Raw genomic sequence first — 16,666 nt, 5'->3', positions numbered from 1 at the left:
AAAAATTTGACTGCCTTAAAACACATATATGCATGATTGAATCACTATGAATTTTTATTGCTAGCATTGTAACATATGTATGCATGATTTCATCACTATGAAAGTTTTTTTACTACCTTATAACACATATATGTATGATTGAATCACTATAAAAGTTTTTTTGACAACCTTAAAGCACATATATGCATGCTTGAATCACTATGACATTCTTTTGACAACCTTATAACACATAACTGCATGATTGAATCACTATGAATTTTTTTTCAGCCTTCATTAAAACAAATATATAAATGATTGAATCAGTATAAAAAAAATGATTGTCTTGTAACACATATATGCATGATTGAATCATTATGAAAGTTTTTTGACAACCTTAGAACATATATAAGCATGTTTTCATCACTATAAATTTTTTTTGACAGCCTCTGAATTCTGTTAATGTCCACTTTATTGTTAGTCTATGTATCATTCAGCCATGTTACTTTGATTGTCTTAGATTAGGTGCATTGCATATAATTTATTTCATTATATTTTGTTTATCAATACTAACATTTTGGTTCTCTTGTAGGATGCTGGAGATGATCAGCGTAGAGGAGTTGATGGAGGCATGGAGCAGGGGCGGAAGGGAGAGGGGCGGAGCAGGGCTCAGGTTCGAGAAGACCGGAACCCACAACGCCACTGGTGGCATGGCCGAGAGGCGGAATTCAAGCCCGACTTGGGTTCAAGAAGATCAACCACCACCATCATAGGTGGCCGAGCCGAGTGACGGGTGAGTGGCCTCTACCACCCCCTTCTGGCATGCCTAAGGAAAAAGAGGAGGAGGTTGGGGAGAGAGAGATACACAGAGGGAAGAGAGAGAGGTACGCAGAGAGAGAGGTGGGGGTTTAGTCGAGAAGATCGAGAGAGAGAGAAAGAGAGAGACATACATGCAGTCGTCATGCCGGAGGAGATGGGATTGATTGGAGATGGCTCAGAGGAGAAGGGAAGGCGTCGGGGGGGGGGGGGGGGGTAAATTTTTTTGCCCTAATCCCCCGCCCAGCTCCCATTTCATCATTTTTTTTAGAGTCCAGATTTGGACTGTTATGACCCTGGATGCATTGACCGCACCCGCACCTGAGTCGTGCCGCATCGACGCGGGTGCGGCACCCTGCTGGCCGAATCCCTGCGACATAGATAATAACTTATAAAAAGGCTTTAATCATTAAATATGGAGAACTGGCACATCCTCACATCGAGTGTGCTAGACACGTATCTAGCATCATTTAGTCAATCTACATATGCTGTTGCTATGTCATATGTATCCTAATATTTTTATTAATTGTGTTGGTTAAGAAAGCCTTGTTGATCTATAACATATTCTGAGTTTCTCGTTTAAGTTATGGTCTGGTAAGAATATTCCATATTATTTCTCTTGGCAGATTTAAAGATGATTCCTATGGAAAACTATGGAGTGAAATGCATGTCCATTGGGTTTCTTGTTGGCAAGGATTCTCCAATTGTATGGAGAGGTCCCATGGTAAGTGTTGTTTTATGGAAAGGTTATTTGATCTGTTTATCAGTTCCATGAGGATTAGTCCTGATGAGCTACTTGCATTGGTTACTATAGTTGGATATTATGTATGTATCATACTATTAGTTTGTTGCCTATCAGTGTGGCACCTATGCTTGATATGTCAATTTCTACTTTATTATAATTTATTATTTCCTATTTTTTATTTTTTCAACTCCACCTCCTCTCTATTCTTTTTGTTGCTTCAACCTTGTTACAATGCTACTAAAATCATCATTGAACATTCAACAACATCGAGTATTTTTGCCTATTCATGTGCAGATTGTTCTGAAGGCCTTGACTTGACCCATCCTATTTTGGATTTATTCCTAGGATCAATGTATAATTTTTGTGATGGAGATGACAGGAAGAGCATTAAGGTTTGCAGGTCTGATACCAGAAAAAAACAAACTAATGCATGGAAAACTACAACTTAACTGAAAAAATTAAATCTATTTTCTCAGGAAAATAACAATAAAAGCTAGGAATTCTATCAATCCTTTTTCTCCTTGTCCTACTCTGCTATATATAAATGAGAAGTTTCTAATCCTACTCAGCTCCTAATTAGAAAACTTCTAATCCTAATTTACTTGTAACTTGAAATTTTCTGAGTCTAATTTACTTCTATTTCTAACCATTTCTAATTTTTTGTTTTGGATCTTGGTGAAAATGGGATTTGAATATGAATTGATTCATCAAGATGGATCTGGGACTTCATGGCTGGATATATATCTCAAATTTGGTTGTCTCTCGCCCCTCATATGCATCAGTCCAGGTGCAGACCAAAGAACACACAATTAGAAAAATGAGAAGAAGAAAAACAGAGTAAAAAATTGTGGCTTATGGTTACTACTATTGTGTCTTGATTTTTCTATCTTTTCATTTAGATGAACATGCCATGGTCTCTCTAGGCATTGATATGACTACAACTGAAGATACTGAAGTAAGCATAGAGTCCAGTCAATTTTTCATCTGAGAAAACTAGGGTCTCTGTTGTTCGTGTAGAAAATCAAATTACTAATGTATTCATTAAGGTCTCGTGAGATTTGGATACAGACTCCTGATTTCTCAATTTGGTTTATTTACTTATATATTATTCAGTTGCCTTCTTCATTATAAATTGATTGCTTGAATGATTGGAGTTTGACGTGTTCACCTAAATTTTCTACTATATCATAGTGGTGCCTTGCATAAGTTGACACCTAAAAGGTTATTTTAGTAATTTTAGAAAATTTTATTTGAACTTTTGTAGTGAAATTCTTTGCCTTATGCACATCTTAAATCTGACTCAGAAGGTTTTATGATTAACTAAATATTGTTGGTAGTGCCAATTAATGGAAATCACTAGCTTTGGCATTTAATAATTGTTAAGGACAAAGATTCAGTAACTTGTTTATCATCCACCAAACACATGGAAATTTTGAACAATCAAAGGAGAAGTGAACAGAGAGTTGTATTATGTTGCTTGGGACTGGTGATATCTCCCATGCTTCATTAGATCGATCTGAAAGATAATTTATTTTCCTTTTTTTCCTAATTTTATCTTTTAAAGATTTCATTATTGTGGCGTTCTTTTAAATCTTCCTTTGACTTACTGCTAATATACATTGAGAAGTTATGACTGATAAGCATAAATTACTAGTTTGCGGCATGACACCTCTGAACGATCTAGAATTTCACATGATATTAGTATGTTTGATGTTTGTTCTTCTTACACATTTCTGTTGACAAATCTCTTGTATTTGAAGGTAATGAGTGCTCTTGAAAAGTTGACTAGGGGAGTCGCATGGGGAGAGCTTGATATACTTGTGGTTGATATGCCACCTGGCACTGGGGATGCTCAGTTGTCTATTTCACAGAGGCTGCAGTTGTCAGGTTATTTGTTAGTTGAAATTAATAGCTGAGGTGTACTTTAGTGAAAGGTTCAGTGAGATATTTTTCTACTACATATCTACATTTGGTGGAACTGTTTGCTTTTATTTTATTTATGCAGTAAGTTCTCAGGCACAGACCATGATTGAATTTACCCTGGGCAACAGTTTTACTTTTATGTAATTTAACTAATATCCAGTCTTTATGTTGATAATATTTGGAGACCTAATGAGTAGGGGTGTCAACTGGTTGGGTGATAATGATGTGAATGTGCCAGATTTTGGTTAGCTGTAGGAATTGCTGAATTTGACATAATCTTATGTCAGTTGGTTGGATTTGAGGCTGGATAGAAATAAAAAGCTGTTACTGAGCCTAGATCTCATTAGCGATTTGCCCTAATTGGATACTCTTTACATGTAAACACATTGGGACATTAGTCGGTTTCAAATTCAGTTCTACAAATCCTGTAACTGAGGACAACCCCTTTAACTGATTTGACAGTAATGCCTTACCAAATCTGATTAAACAATAATTGGTCAGTCTGACATCTGAACTGAAGCAGGCCGATTGACATAGGTAAAACTGTACCCTACCTGATACTGAACCAACCTAATAAGAGTTGAATCTATACCCAAGATAACAGTTTTGGATTCTTCCTTTAGGTCCATTGTGGACAAGGACCTGGTATGTGTGTTTGTAAACCAGATTTGGACCCAACCCAAGGTTCGATCATGTATGCATATTCTCCAAAATATAGGAGCACTACCTGATTAGTCCTGTTCTAGTTTTACCAATCCAGATCTGGCCTGCTAAGTCAGGCCTAGGTAGACCTGGACTGGATCCAGTAGCTGTGGTTCAAACTCATTTCTGGGTCTGGTCCAGGGGTGATCTGGCCAGAATCCAACACATTGACAGCCTGTACACGAGTCTTTGCATGTCATTTCTTGTAAATGTTTTTGCATTTTATTCTGTTCTGTTTATGTCTTCATATATCTTTCTGTTTCTTGCTGATCATTTAACCAACTGATGTGTCACGACCAGATAATGCCCATATTTTATCAGGACGAACATTTAGAAGTTTAAAGTATTTTCTTGAATTGCACAGCATAGGATCAATCAATTGGATTATTAATTGCTGTAAATTGTGAGAGTCTGAAACCCAACTGTATGACAGTTCCTCTACTAATGGCAACTTAAAGCTTGCAAACTTAGGCATTTGTTTATAGCTCTTTATGAAATGAAAATCCGCTGTTTGAATCATTTTCCATAAGCGGAAAGTTGATTACCTCCATGTAACTTTTTAGTCTTGCTTTTTATTCTGTATATATGAACCTGAAAATGTTTTATGACAAAAATTTTCTATTTGCAAGCATTGATTAGCTTTAATTTCTGTTATATTAAACATTATCTTTGCTTCACTACAGGCGCCTTGATTGTTTCAACTCCTCAAGACATTGCACTATTGGATGCACGGAGAGGGGCTAACATGTTCCGTAAAGTTGAAGTTCCTGTATGGACTACTGCTGGTTCCTGCTTTTTATTGAATTCCTTTTTAAGTAACCTAAATGAGATAAAAAGGAATTGGATTGACATATTGATATTGTTTATACTTCATCAAAAGGCTTGCAGGATTCAATTTTGCAGTCTCTTCTGTTGTTTCTCTTTTGCTTTTTTTTGTATCTTTTGTTTGTTTTCATTAAAGGTTGTTGATTTTGGTCTGAAGTAGTGCCTGCTTAATGCTCACAGTGTTCCAGTGGTAGAATCAAATCTTGAACTCCTAAGATCTCTGTTGATCAATTCTATGTATTAGTACTCAACACAGTTGTTTTTGTGGCTGATTGAGATTTCTATTTATAGTTAATTGCATCAAATGTTTCTAAGAATAATTAATGTGATACTGTATATTGGTATTATTTTTTGAATTCTGCAAGTTGGTGCAAGAAAAAGAGAATGGGTTCTATCCATAGTCACAAATATCAGTATCGGCCATATCTCATCAAGGCTATTTCTCGTGATATTCTCAGTTTGGTGATAAATCTCAGGAGAATCTCAGAGCTTAAAAAAAAATTAAAAATATATAAAAGTAACAAAAATAATTTAAAAAAGATCATGTTTGGATAATAAAATACATATATAATAAGAAAATAAGTAAAAAATACAAAGTAAAGAAGGAAAACAAATTGGCTATATTTTCAAAATATCATGATATTTTACCTATAATATCATTCGCTAAAAATATAGTGATAATATTGCGATATTTTGAAAATATCGCCCACATCTGTGACAGAGGTTCTATCCTATGACACAATCATATTTCATAACTACGCATATAATAGATGGTAGAGAATCACAGTTACTTTACTGCCTTCATGTAAAAGATTTCTGGCTGACAAATAAAACATAATTGAAGCACAATATTAATAGTTACAAATAGCGTAAAATTATGACATAGTACACAATGGACAGTAAGCATCCAGATATAAATTATCTGATATAAAACCTAAAAGGATATTATATAAATTTCAAAAAATATCTAAAAATATTCTATTTCTTCCAATCCTTTCCTAAGCAGGTCTTTAGCATCTCATTTCTCAATCTATTTCTTGTCTTTGTGTGCCTGAGAACCTGAACCCACTCCTTATGTTCTAAATAGCGATGGTAGAGGAATTTCTTCCTGTGGTGCTCACTGATTGGTCTTATATTCTTTCTTGACTTCTACTACTGGTTGTGTGCACATTGTCCTCTTGTGCAGATATAACCTCATCCTGCTTTTCACAGTATTAAGTTGGGTAACGCGCATTAGAAATCTTTGGAGTTGTCGCTATTCCTTAGTGTGACAGGCGTGCATAATGTTTGGTGGGGGTATTTAGTATTTACTACTACCTCTTCTGTTTTTGTTAATGGACATTCTCTAAGTGTCATTTGCTTGTGTAATTTTGAAATTCATATATCATTGATAGGATATAATTTATGAGAGAAGTAGCATTGTGATATTTTGGTTTGTTATTGACACAGCTCTTTGCAGATACTGGGATTGGTGGAGAACATGAGCAGCTATAGATGCCCTCATTGTGGTCAACAATCTCATATATTTGGTCATGGAGGTGCACATAGAACTGCTAATGAGATGAACATGGAGTTTCTTGGAGAGGTACTATAGACTAAATGTTACCAACATAGGATTTTTTTTTAAGTTGACCACGTTGACGTGATGTTTTAATCAACAATCAATTGCACCATTATGCTGGAGAGAACCAATTTGGATGCAAAGATGCAATGATTATATTGTAAATCTGACCTAATTTGAACCTATCCCATTGTGTGGATTTTAGGTTAGTTCAGTTTATGTATGGCACTTTTCTGCTAGATCAAAGCAATGGTATATTTTTGTCTCATTGCAGATGCCACTGGATTTAGAGATTCGAAGAACATCTGATGAAGGAAGCCCGGTAGTTATATCATCACCTAATTCTGTTGTTTCAGAAGCATACAATGACATAGCCAGCAAAGTTGTGAAGAGACTGCAGGAGTTGGAAAAAGCACATCAAACCCGTCCAGAGATTCTGTTATGAAAATTTCTGTCCATTTCGACACTGATTTTTGTTGGTCAAGATCCTTTTAACACCAATCATATGTATGTAAACATTCGAAAATTATCTGCCCTTTTTGTTTTTTATTTCCTTCACACAAAATGTAGCGTACATTTTCTTTTTCTTTTCTTTTTTTGAGAGAGGAAAAATGTGGTGTCATTTTCAAATGAATGAAAATTTTGCTTTAGTGGAACTTTGCGAGACCGTCTAATATCTGTACCTTTTGTTCTATAGAATGCTGATGATGTATTCTATGTCGTGTCTGTGTATATGAGAGAGAGTTATTTAGAATGCTGATGCTGTATTCTGTCGTGTCTGTGTATATGAGAGAGAGAGAGAGAGAGGCGGTCGGATCTTCCCAGTGTATGATCATATTTTGTATATTATCCACTATAATGTACAGAATAGTGCCTCATCAGGGGTTTTCTAGCTTGAAAATAAGCAAATAGTGGGAATAATTTGCTCGCCACTGCATTGCCTGGTTGGAGTCTACTCTCTTGATAAAATATGTGGACGCAAGGTCGCAGGATGTAAGTACAACTGGCAAGTTAATTTTTTTTTTTTAAAAGAACACAAGGACACGGAATTTTTAAATTTTAATAATAAAAAAATGTTTTGTGGTACTTTAATGCTTAAAAATGCTTTTCATTGAAATATTATTAAAAAATAACAAATTTATTTAAAATATTAAAATAATGGCCATACAATTCCGTATCCAAATCGGTGTGTCTGCTCGTGTCACCAGGGAAACGCTGCCAAAATGGCGTGTTCTTGTGACATAACCATCAAGACATGGACCACCGTGGGGTCTCTTGCATGGCCAGCGGGGTGGTTGAGAGGGGGCGTTGAGGTGAAGACTCTGGATCAAACCCCACTGGTGCATGAGTGTATAGGTAGCTTTCAGAGGTGGGCCACTTTACGCAAGGTGGTCATGGGCCTCACTTGGGGTTTTCCTTACTTCAGCAAGGGCTCCTTGCCATCAAAAATAAAAGAAAAACACAAGACAATGAAGTTGGGACCTTTTCAATCTTCATGTACCATGCCAGCATCCTCTTCAAGATGTGCACCCTCCATCTCTTCATTTGGATACTCTCTCCCAAGTTTGGTTGGGCATGTCTCACCATCCTCTTGATTCATCATCATCATGCCTTATTTCAACTAGATGTGGCTGGCTGGCTTTATGAGTCCTATTTCTCCATCTCTTTTTATCCAATAGCTACAATTTTTGGCTGCTTTAGAATCCTTCGTATCACCTCGCATTGTTTCCTTTGAAGACTTAATTGGTCTTCTTTTCCTATTTTCTCCTACTTGTATCACCAGCCAGGCTCCACGATCAGCTAGTGCACGTCACCCTGTGTTAGGGCGTTGCAAGTTCAAAACCCAATGGTACGGTTGTATAACTGGTGGTAGGGGGGTCTGCCTAAACCTAGCTTGCATATAAAAAAATCTACTTGTGTCATGTTCCCTTTTCATACCGGTGTTGTAGTAGGTCTTTATACATTGTGTTCAAATTACCCTAATGGGCATTGTCTAAATTTTTTTTCCTTTTATTGATAGAACTTCTCAATCCTCATGATTCATAACATGAAAAATAAATATTGGACCGAGTTTTTATGGCAATTGAGTTTATCTTTGCTGTCTCACCATACTGGAAACAAATTCACATTCAATGTCTATTAGACTCATAGCTAACCTAATTATCTGTTAGAATCGCTCATTAGAAGGTGCCTGGTGTTGAACCCCAATTGTGTTCCAAATTTGATTAGGTTGTGGTGATGGACCGCCGAAGTAAGGGTTGAACTTCCAACCTTGTGAGGATCAGATGTTCTACCATTGAGCTATTCCAGCTTCCTTCTCCTCTATAATGAATCTCTTAATCTCTTCTATAGAGAGCTCTCTCTTCTTTCGGTTTTTCATTTTCACATTCTCAACTACGTGATGCAAGGGATTCACCACTCTTTATGGAGAAGCATGTTCCACTCTCCAATAACCACCTCCTCTAATTGCACACCAAAGGTCCATTACCTTGGTGGTTATTGGATTCCATTTTGTGATACTCAATGGCCATATTTGAATCCAATATCTGGATCCCGCATCTCACTTGACTATAGGGGTGCGTATTATATCACAATTGTTGCATCATGTATCATATATTGTAAAATATCCATCAAGGGACATTGCACAATTCTAATTCTAAGGGTTATATCAATATCTAAGTATAATGTTTTTCTCACATGTTATAGATTATTTCTCACATAGACATGTAATTTTTTCATCATCATATGAACTATGATTCTTTTCACATATAGTTTGGGTTTAAGCCATGACATCATGATGTTTTACGTATACTAGCTGGACTTTTCCTTCATGATATTTTCTATCATAAAGGATATTCACAAACTAAGTTGATTTTTCATTATGATCCTTTCATACACTCTTTCACGTAACTATATAAGTTTCTAATCATCTCAAATTTTAATCATAACCCTTAATATGCAATATCATGTGCAAAAATATGTTTGCGTTTTCACTTTCGTTGCATCTTTAGCTATACAATCTAGAACAAACAAATGCATATCACCATGGTAAATTATTTTGCACATATATCATAATGAGGGTCTCACTTTTTTAGTTACTCATGAGGTTCATATGGCTCTTCTATGACCATATCATAAAAAATCATCATGTGATAATAACTTTGCACAAAGTCCTCATGCACACTAGCGAAATACTATGAATTTTCATCAACCCATGGATTGATAAAAATTTAACATCACATGAATCCTTAAAAATTTGATTTGTCAAACATGACCAATGCTTCCACTTTTCAAGATTTCACCATAGACAATACTCATACTATCAATGTGCATCATTATTACATGCAACATGCTTAGACACTCATAAGGTTAACCACCACATGACCATGTTGCATACCAAGAATAAAGCTTCTAAAGCATAAAAAAAATCCTTTTATACATTCATACAAGCAATTATGATAAATATCTACATACATGTGCAAGTTATAATTCAACTCATATTTTTCTATATATTGCAATGTCATATTTTTCTTGTATCTTGTGTTATAAAAAATTTCCTCACATGGTAAGTAGAGTTGGTCAGCCTCCACTAACCACATGAGCTCTAGGAAATGCCATCATGGCCACCAATCCTTCTGAGATATCCTTTTTTTTCTAAAGAATGCATGGTCCTTTTATGACCATCTATGGGCAGACTATCCAATAGTTGGTTCATTTCCAAAGTGCTCATATTGCTCACCAACATTAGGTTATTTGTCGTACAGATAATTAATTTGAATCCAAGAATTGATTCATTGTTAAGTTATTCATCAACTCATTGATGCAAGTTATCTATGTCAACATCTATATTGATAATAATTTTCAAGCATATTCATGCTTAAAATCAATAATAATCTACACTTTTATCTGAACTCATTAAAAATTTAGTTATATTGCATGCAATTACTTTCGTAAGCTTTAAATATATCTAACCAAGCTAATTTATTTAAGTCTTAAAATATGACAAACGCTCTCACTTTTCATGTGCATTATGAAAAGAATAAGCATATTCTTTATTAACCATGAAATCAAAGCTACATACTCTTACTTTCTCAAAGTAAATCACTATATGATTGTATCAGCTTTAGACTCGCGTATCTAAATTCATTCATTATGTTTTGTTATCTAAAATCATGAACAAAAGATATGCATTAATCATTCAAAGCATGTAAAAAAATATTCAATCATGTTCTCATCCAAATTATCCATTCAGAGAGCATATCCATTGAAAAGACTAACAATCATAATTCTACTCTAACTTTTCATGTATATAATAAGAAACTTGAATATATTTCTTTCTAAACATGTGCATTCAAAGCCATGCTCTAATTTCACAAAGTGATTCATTACATCAACATATAAACTTTGGATGTATATGTCCAAATTTATTTTTTGTTCAAACACATGAGTGTAGGTCATACATTATTTAAAATATGATAAAACATGCAATTAGTTCATTATGAAAGCATTCCAAGTGAAAAGAATGTTGCTTCCACTTTTATAATAGTTATATGATTCAAGGAAGCATTTTAGTAATTAATCATGTCATGCACTTTCAAGCATAAAACCAAAGCCTTTTAGATTCATAATATGTCAAATAAAGTAACATTGGGAGTTCAACACACATTAGTGTCATTTTAATTTTAAAGTCTTGATATTTAGTTCAATTTAGACTTATACATTATGGACTATTTCATGATCTAAATCTAAATAGGATAATCAAGATCCACAAATGAAAATTCAAAATAATCATGTTCGGTCTTAAACAAAGAAGGCAAATAGACATTCATATCCTAACATGATATAGCTCTTAAATCAATCAAACATGTTTTATTTTCATATATGTCTCATCAAGTTGTTGAAATAAATATGGGTCCTAGTCTTTATTTTAGATCAACTACATCAACATCTACTTATTCAATTACACAATGTTCATGAATTAGGCAATTTCAAGAATTGTGACATGAGATTGTCTATATAATATGTTTTGACATGCATATCAGTGAGAGTATGGCTCCAAAATCATATTTAATATGATGCAACAGTGCAAAATCCTAGATGTGGTTGCAGCATTTTCCCAAATCAGAAATGGGGAAGATAAGAGGAGGAGAAGACGTTGTTGATGGTTCTCAAACCCAAGAACACCTCGGAGGGAGAGGGGCTCTGGTGAGGGTGGCACTGACGGGTGTCGTCGGGGTGTCCTCGAACCAGCGAAAAGAAGCAAATGTCGATGAGGTTGCTGCTCATCGGTGGGTCTCGGTGGTGGCTTGAAAAGAAACTAGAGGGGAGGAATGAGATATCGGTCGTGCTTCAAGTCGATGGTCTGTGCATTAGCAAAACAAACAACATTATTGGGTGGAGGCTCTAGTGGCCTAACTTCCGACTGGAGCAGTGTCATCCTCGTGAAGGAGGCAAAACCAAAGTGTGTGAAGAGAAGAGGAATAGGATTGTTCATGGTTTTTAGGATATTTGGTTTGAAATGAAAGGAAAAGGGGAAATGAGAGCATTCTGCTGGGGTTTGAGAAGAAAAGGAGAAGAGGGTAGAGGGGGGGCGGGTGCCCTAGTGGGCCCCACCCAACTCAACCTTCACAAAGCCTTGTGCGCAAAACATCTTGAGTTTGGATCGGGTTTGTTTCCCACTCAAAACCGCATAACTCAAGACACCCACAAAAAAATACAGAACAATAATTATAACGAAAATAAGAAATTTAGTTTTGAAATAATAACAAGCCTAAAATAAGCATTCAAATAAATATTTAAAGCATAAGAATTCTATCACAAAATCTGTCGCTAATTAGCATTGAACATGCTCTTTCTAGTCGATATCTCTCCTTCAGCATACATTGGCTTCACCATACATTGGCAACCTTCCAAGAAGAGCAGTGAATAACAATCAATAAAATGGTATAAATGGAAAAGCATTCCAGATTAACAGAATTTTTCATTAAAAAACAATACCATGATATAAAAGTATCTCCAATTCTCTCGAAGACTGTCAACATCGCAACTATAATCCTGCAAAACTCAGAGGATAATTCAATTCAGAGAAAAAGTATCTAAATAAGATACAAGTTGGTGCAGCGAACCATTTTATATCTACAAAGTAAGCAGTTCATCTCCAAGAGAACAGTTATTTCAAATTTTCTTTAGATTACATGCATTAAAAAGAAATACTTCAAAAAAACAAGAATACTTTCTATGTATGCAGTCTAAGAAAATGCAAAAAAAACATATGTAAAAAAATATACCCACCAATATTGACACCAGTACCTCAATTGTTCAATTTCTGGTTTGTTCTTTTCCACAGTTTTGAAACACTCATAAGCATGGTATGTATAGTCAAGAACCATCCTGCAAAAATGCAAAAGAAACTAAACATAACCATGCACCAAACATGAAATGAAGATGGAAACAAGAAGAAATGAGAATAACATACAGAAGGCCTCTAGTGAGAAATGATCCCATTATTTTTGCTATTTAATACATAGGCCACAATAGATTCCCAAGTTTTGAAGCAAGTAATGTCCAAAACCCTCAAACCTATAACAAACCTGAGGAAAAAAAATCAGTCAATAGAAACAAAAGGCAATCTCACAAAAGGTCAGCTTGAGTGAATATTTGGAAAAGACATGACATTAACAAATTTGATCAAATACATAATAAAATTTGAAATAATCAACACATAAAAAATTATATCTATATAATAGGAAAGAAAAATCAAATTTCAATATTACAACAATTTTGAAAATAATAATTACAAGTGATAACATCACAAGATAAATACTTGTACTGGAAAAGATAAGGTAACAAGGATATTATAAAAATTGTCAGAGATACATGAAAATTCCATGAAAACTCAAATGTGATGCCAAAGGCATAATACTAATTCAAATATGTAATTACAAGATGAAAATTTCACAAAACCTTGTGTACTGCATCAATTGCTTGAATAAGATTCAAAATTTCAAATATCTAATTATAGCGTAACAATACAAATATGAATTCAGAACTTGGAAAAAAAAAGTGGAGTTAATGAAGCCATCATCCATGATACCAAATCACATGAAATTTCTCCTCCTATCTGCAAATGCTTGGTAAAAACCCAAAACAATGCCTTATAAAAAACCAACTTTGCAATAGATATATTAAAATTACGCACAAAACTATTAAAATTATGAGAAACGAAAAAGAAAATGAGAAACAGAAAATGTTCTAATAAACAGAAAGGACAGAAACAAGCAATCAGCAATGCTCATGCTATGGTTGAGGAGTTTGATAGAGTACAACAAATAACTAAAAAAAAGGAAAATATCTTTCTGGAAAGTATTTTCCATGAGTGACACCAGATTTTTCCTAAAATGCCACAGAAATGACAAAAATCGAGCAAAAATATAGGGAGATCAACGAAAAATAAAAGGAAAATGTTAACCTAAAAAAGGTTTCCACAAGCCACGAAGGATTGTGCAGAAAAACGCAGGTAGAGCAAAATTAACTATGATGCAGGGGTTCGACAGCATGCCGCGAACAACAAACAGAAAATACTGAGAAAATGGACAAAATAATGAAAAAGATTAGGAAAACATTCTCCTTAAAAGTATTTTCCAATAGTGACACCAGATTTTCCCTAAAATGCTTCAAGCATGACAAAATAATGCGAAGATGAGGAAGATTAATGGAAAACAAAAAGGAAAATGCTATTTGGGTCGGTGCTTCCACAAGGGACACTGGATTTTGCCAAAAAAGAAAAAAAGAAAAGAGGAAGATTAATGGAGAACAAAAGGAAAATGCTATTCAGGTCGGTGCTTCCACAAGGGACATTGGATTTTGCCAAAAAAGAAAAGAGGAAGATTAACGGAGAACAAAAGGAAAATGCTATTCTGATCGGTGCTTCCACAAGAGACATTGGATTTCGCTAAAAAAATGAAGCAAAAATGAGCAAAAAATGACAAATGAACAAAGACAAAAGAAAAAGAGAGAAAGATGGAGTGTAGAGAAGCATTTCGAGAAGGAAGAAAATGATGAGGGTGAGGAAGAAGAAGAAAGAACCCTCTGCCCACCTCCCGGTGTCTCTGCGTCGCCGGAAAGGAGAAAAAGGAGAGATCTTCGCATTGAATGGCAGAATCATCGGCAATATCAAAGTTAGCCGAGTGCCCACTCGCGTGATCGAGAGAGAGAAAGGAGAGATATGCAGGTGCTGCTCAGAACTATAGTGATAGTACGATGGACAACGATGAACAGACGGAGCGGTGTGACCTTCCCTCCTCCATCTTTCGTCCCCCGGTCGGTTGCGGATGGGGGAGGGGAGGAGGCATCACGGCGACAGTCGGGACTCCGATTTGAGGGTAATCAGAGAGAGAGACAGAGAGAGAAAGGGAGGGATAAATTTACGGTTTTTATTGAAAATTAGAGACGAATTAGTGACGAAAAAATTCTATCGCAAAATCTTAGCGACAGTTTTTGCAATGATTTTTTTTGTTGCTAATCCCACGTTTAATTCCAATTTTAGCGACGGTTAGTTTTCTCTAGCTAATCTGTCGCTAATTTGTAATGAAAAAAATCCATCACAAATTTTCGTCGCTAAGTAACGTTTTTCTTGTAGTGTTTGCAAGAGTTTTGGCTCAGGCTGCACAACTAGAGCAAGACAAGTGCTGAAAGGATATGCTTCCATGATAGACTCCATTTTTGGAGTAAATAATCTGTATTATTTAATTTTGTGAAGTGTACAGCATTTTGACTCTAATACACTGGTAGGGGTCCGCCAAACCCCAAACCCCAGCTTGACTATCAAAAAAAGGAAAAAAACAATCTTTAACAAATTCATCCCAATTAGTTGAAAAACTCATGCCATCTCCAATGGAAACTCATTTCTATTACGTCATAAATGAGCATCAAACTTCTTTCTATTATAAATTCTGCCACTTAACCAAGTCAATGCTAGGATATTACCCTAAAATTTTGGCAAAACCAGGTTTAGATTTGAGGTCTACGTGAATCGTTACTGGGTTAGGAAATTTGCCACTTAACCAAGTCAATGCATGATAGGATATTACCCTAAAATCAAAGCATCGAATTTTGGTAGTGCCATACATGAATATAACGAGGGAATTTCCAGAATCAGCTGTCTATTTGTATTTATGACAGCACAAATTGGAAACTCGGTTTTGAGGCAAGTAGGATCAATTCTAAGTGGAGTATACGTTGACATTAGCGACAAGCTGGCAACAAATTCATCTTAAAATCAAGCCAAAGATGATTTCTTAAAAAAATGGTATTTTGGGAACGTATAAGTTTTTTTTTTTACGACAAGGAACCCTAACAAGAAGTGGGTCACTTAGTGGCCCCGCTGCACCGCACACCCGGTGGGAGTCGAACTTGGGACAAAGGGTCTGCACCTTCTCCCCAGGCCTGCTGTCATTTCGGGGGACCCGAGCGGGTGTGGAACTTTGTATAAGTAAAATGAGTTGGATTGAAGTTCATCCACATCCTTCTATGTGGATGTAGCCAGATACTGCAAAACTATATATATTTTGATCGCCATTTTAAATGGCCAAGATACAACTTTTACTTTCAAAATATCACAATATTATCATGTTACCAAAAATATCATGTTACCAAAAATATCATGATTTTACCATGATAAGTATGCCTTTAACGACTATTTCTTGGGCAAATTTGGGTTTTACTATAAAATGTGGTTTTGCTCATTTTTGCGTATTTTATTTTATGCTTATATTTTTGTTCTCAAAATGGAAGAAAATTTATCCAGTCGACAGACAACCTTAGAACCAACTTTTGCTTTAAAGCCATATATGCCAAGGGGTAGTCTCGTCCTGAAGGTTTATTGGGCCACGTGGAATATTCCACATCATATCACCAATCAAAGAAACGTTGTACAACACAAAATTGTGACTTTCTAACACCTGAGATTCAACGAATCCAAGCCGTTAAATCTGTACGATATATGTACACGTGGACCACAACGTTAACAGGCACGTGCGAGTAACCGCACGTGTGGTCCAATCACATGACCTGCCCTTTCCCTCGTAACGAAATAACCAACTCGGAAATCCTTTTTTAGG

At 35.4% G+C, this 16,666-nt stretch overlaps 1 protein-coding gene across 2 annotated transcripts; it reads left to right on the top strand.

The window, feature by feature from the left end:
- Positions 1–1,422: 1,422 nt before the first annotated feature.
- On the top strand, positions 1,423–6,593 carry LOC149831547 (iron-sulfur protein required for NADH dehydrogenase, mitochondrial-like). 2 transcript variants are annotated; one of them, XM_090013956.1, is made up of 4 exons: positions 1,423–1,516; positions 3,298–3,424; positions 4,846–4,931; positions 6,447–6,593. In XM_090013956.1, the coding sequence occupies exons 1-4, from the start codon at positions 1,427–1,429 to the stop codon at positions 6,579–6,581; spliced, it is 438 nt and encodes a 145-aa protein (XP_089870082.1). In that variant the 5' UTR covers positions 1,423–1,426; the 3' UTR covers positions 6,582–6,593. The 2 variants fall into 2 exon arrangements, with proteins under 2 accessions (XP_089870082.1, XP_089870083.1); XM_090013957.1 differs by having other exon boundaries at positions 6,437–6,572.
- Positions 6,594–16,666: the final 10,073 nt, after the last annotated feature.

Source organism: Nuphar pumila, chromosome 7, assembly GCF_984573655.1.
Source record: "Nuphar pumila chromosome 7, dmNupPumi1.hap1.1, whole genome shotgun sequence".
Classification (NCBI taxonomy): domain Eukaryota; kingdom Viridiplantae; phylum Streptophyta; class Magnoliopsida; order Nymphaeales; family Nymphaeaceae; genus Nuphar; species Nuphar pumila.
The sequence above is the reverse complement of the archived record's forward strand: the minus strand, read 5'-3'. Positions and strand labels throughout refer to the sequence as shown.

What these genes read in the sequence shown, in the direction of transcription:
- LOC149831547 (XM_090013956.1), top strand. Translation starts at nt 1,427, where the DNA reads ATGATTCCTATGGAAAACTATGGAGTGAAATGCATGTCCATTGGGTTT. An exon ending in TTGTATGGAGAGGTCCCATG is followed by an intron (nt 1,517 to 3,297) that starts GTAAGTGTTGTT and finishes TTGTATTTGAAG; the next exon opens with GTAATGAGTGCTCTTGAAAA. An exon ending in TCCGTAAAGTTGAAGTTCCT is followed by an intron (nt 4,932 to 6,446) that starts GTATGGACTACT and finishes AGCTCTTTGCAG; the next exon opens with ATACTGGGATTGGTGGAGAA.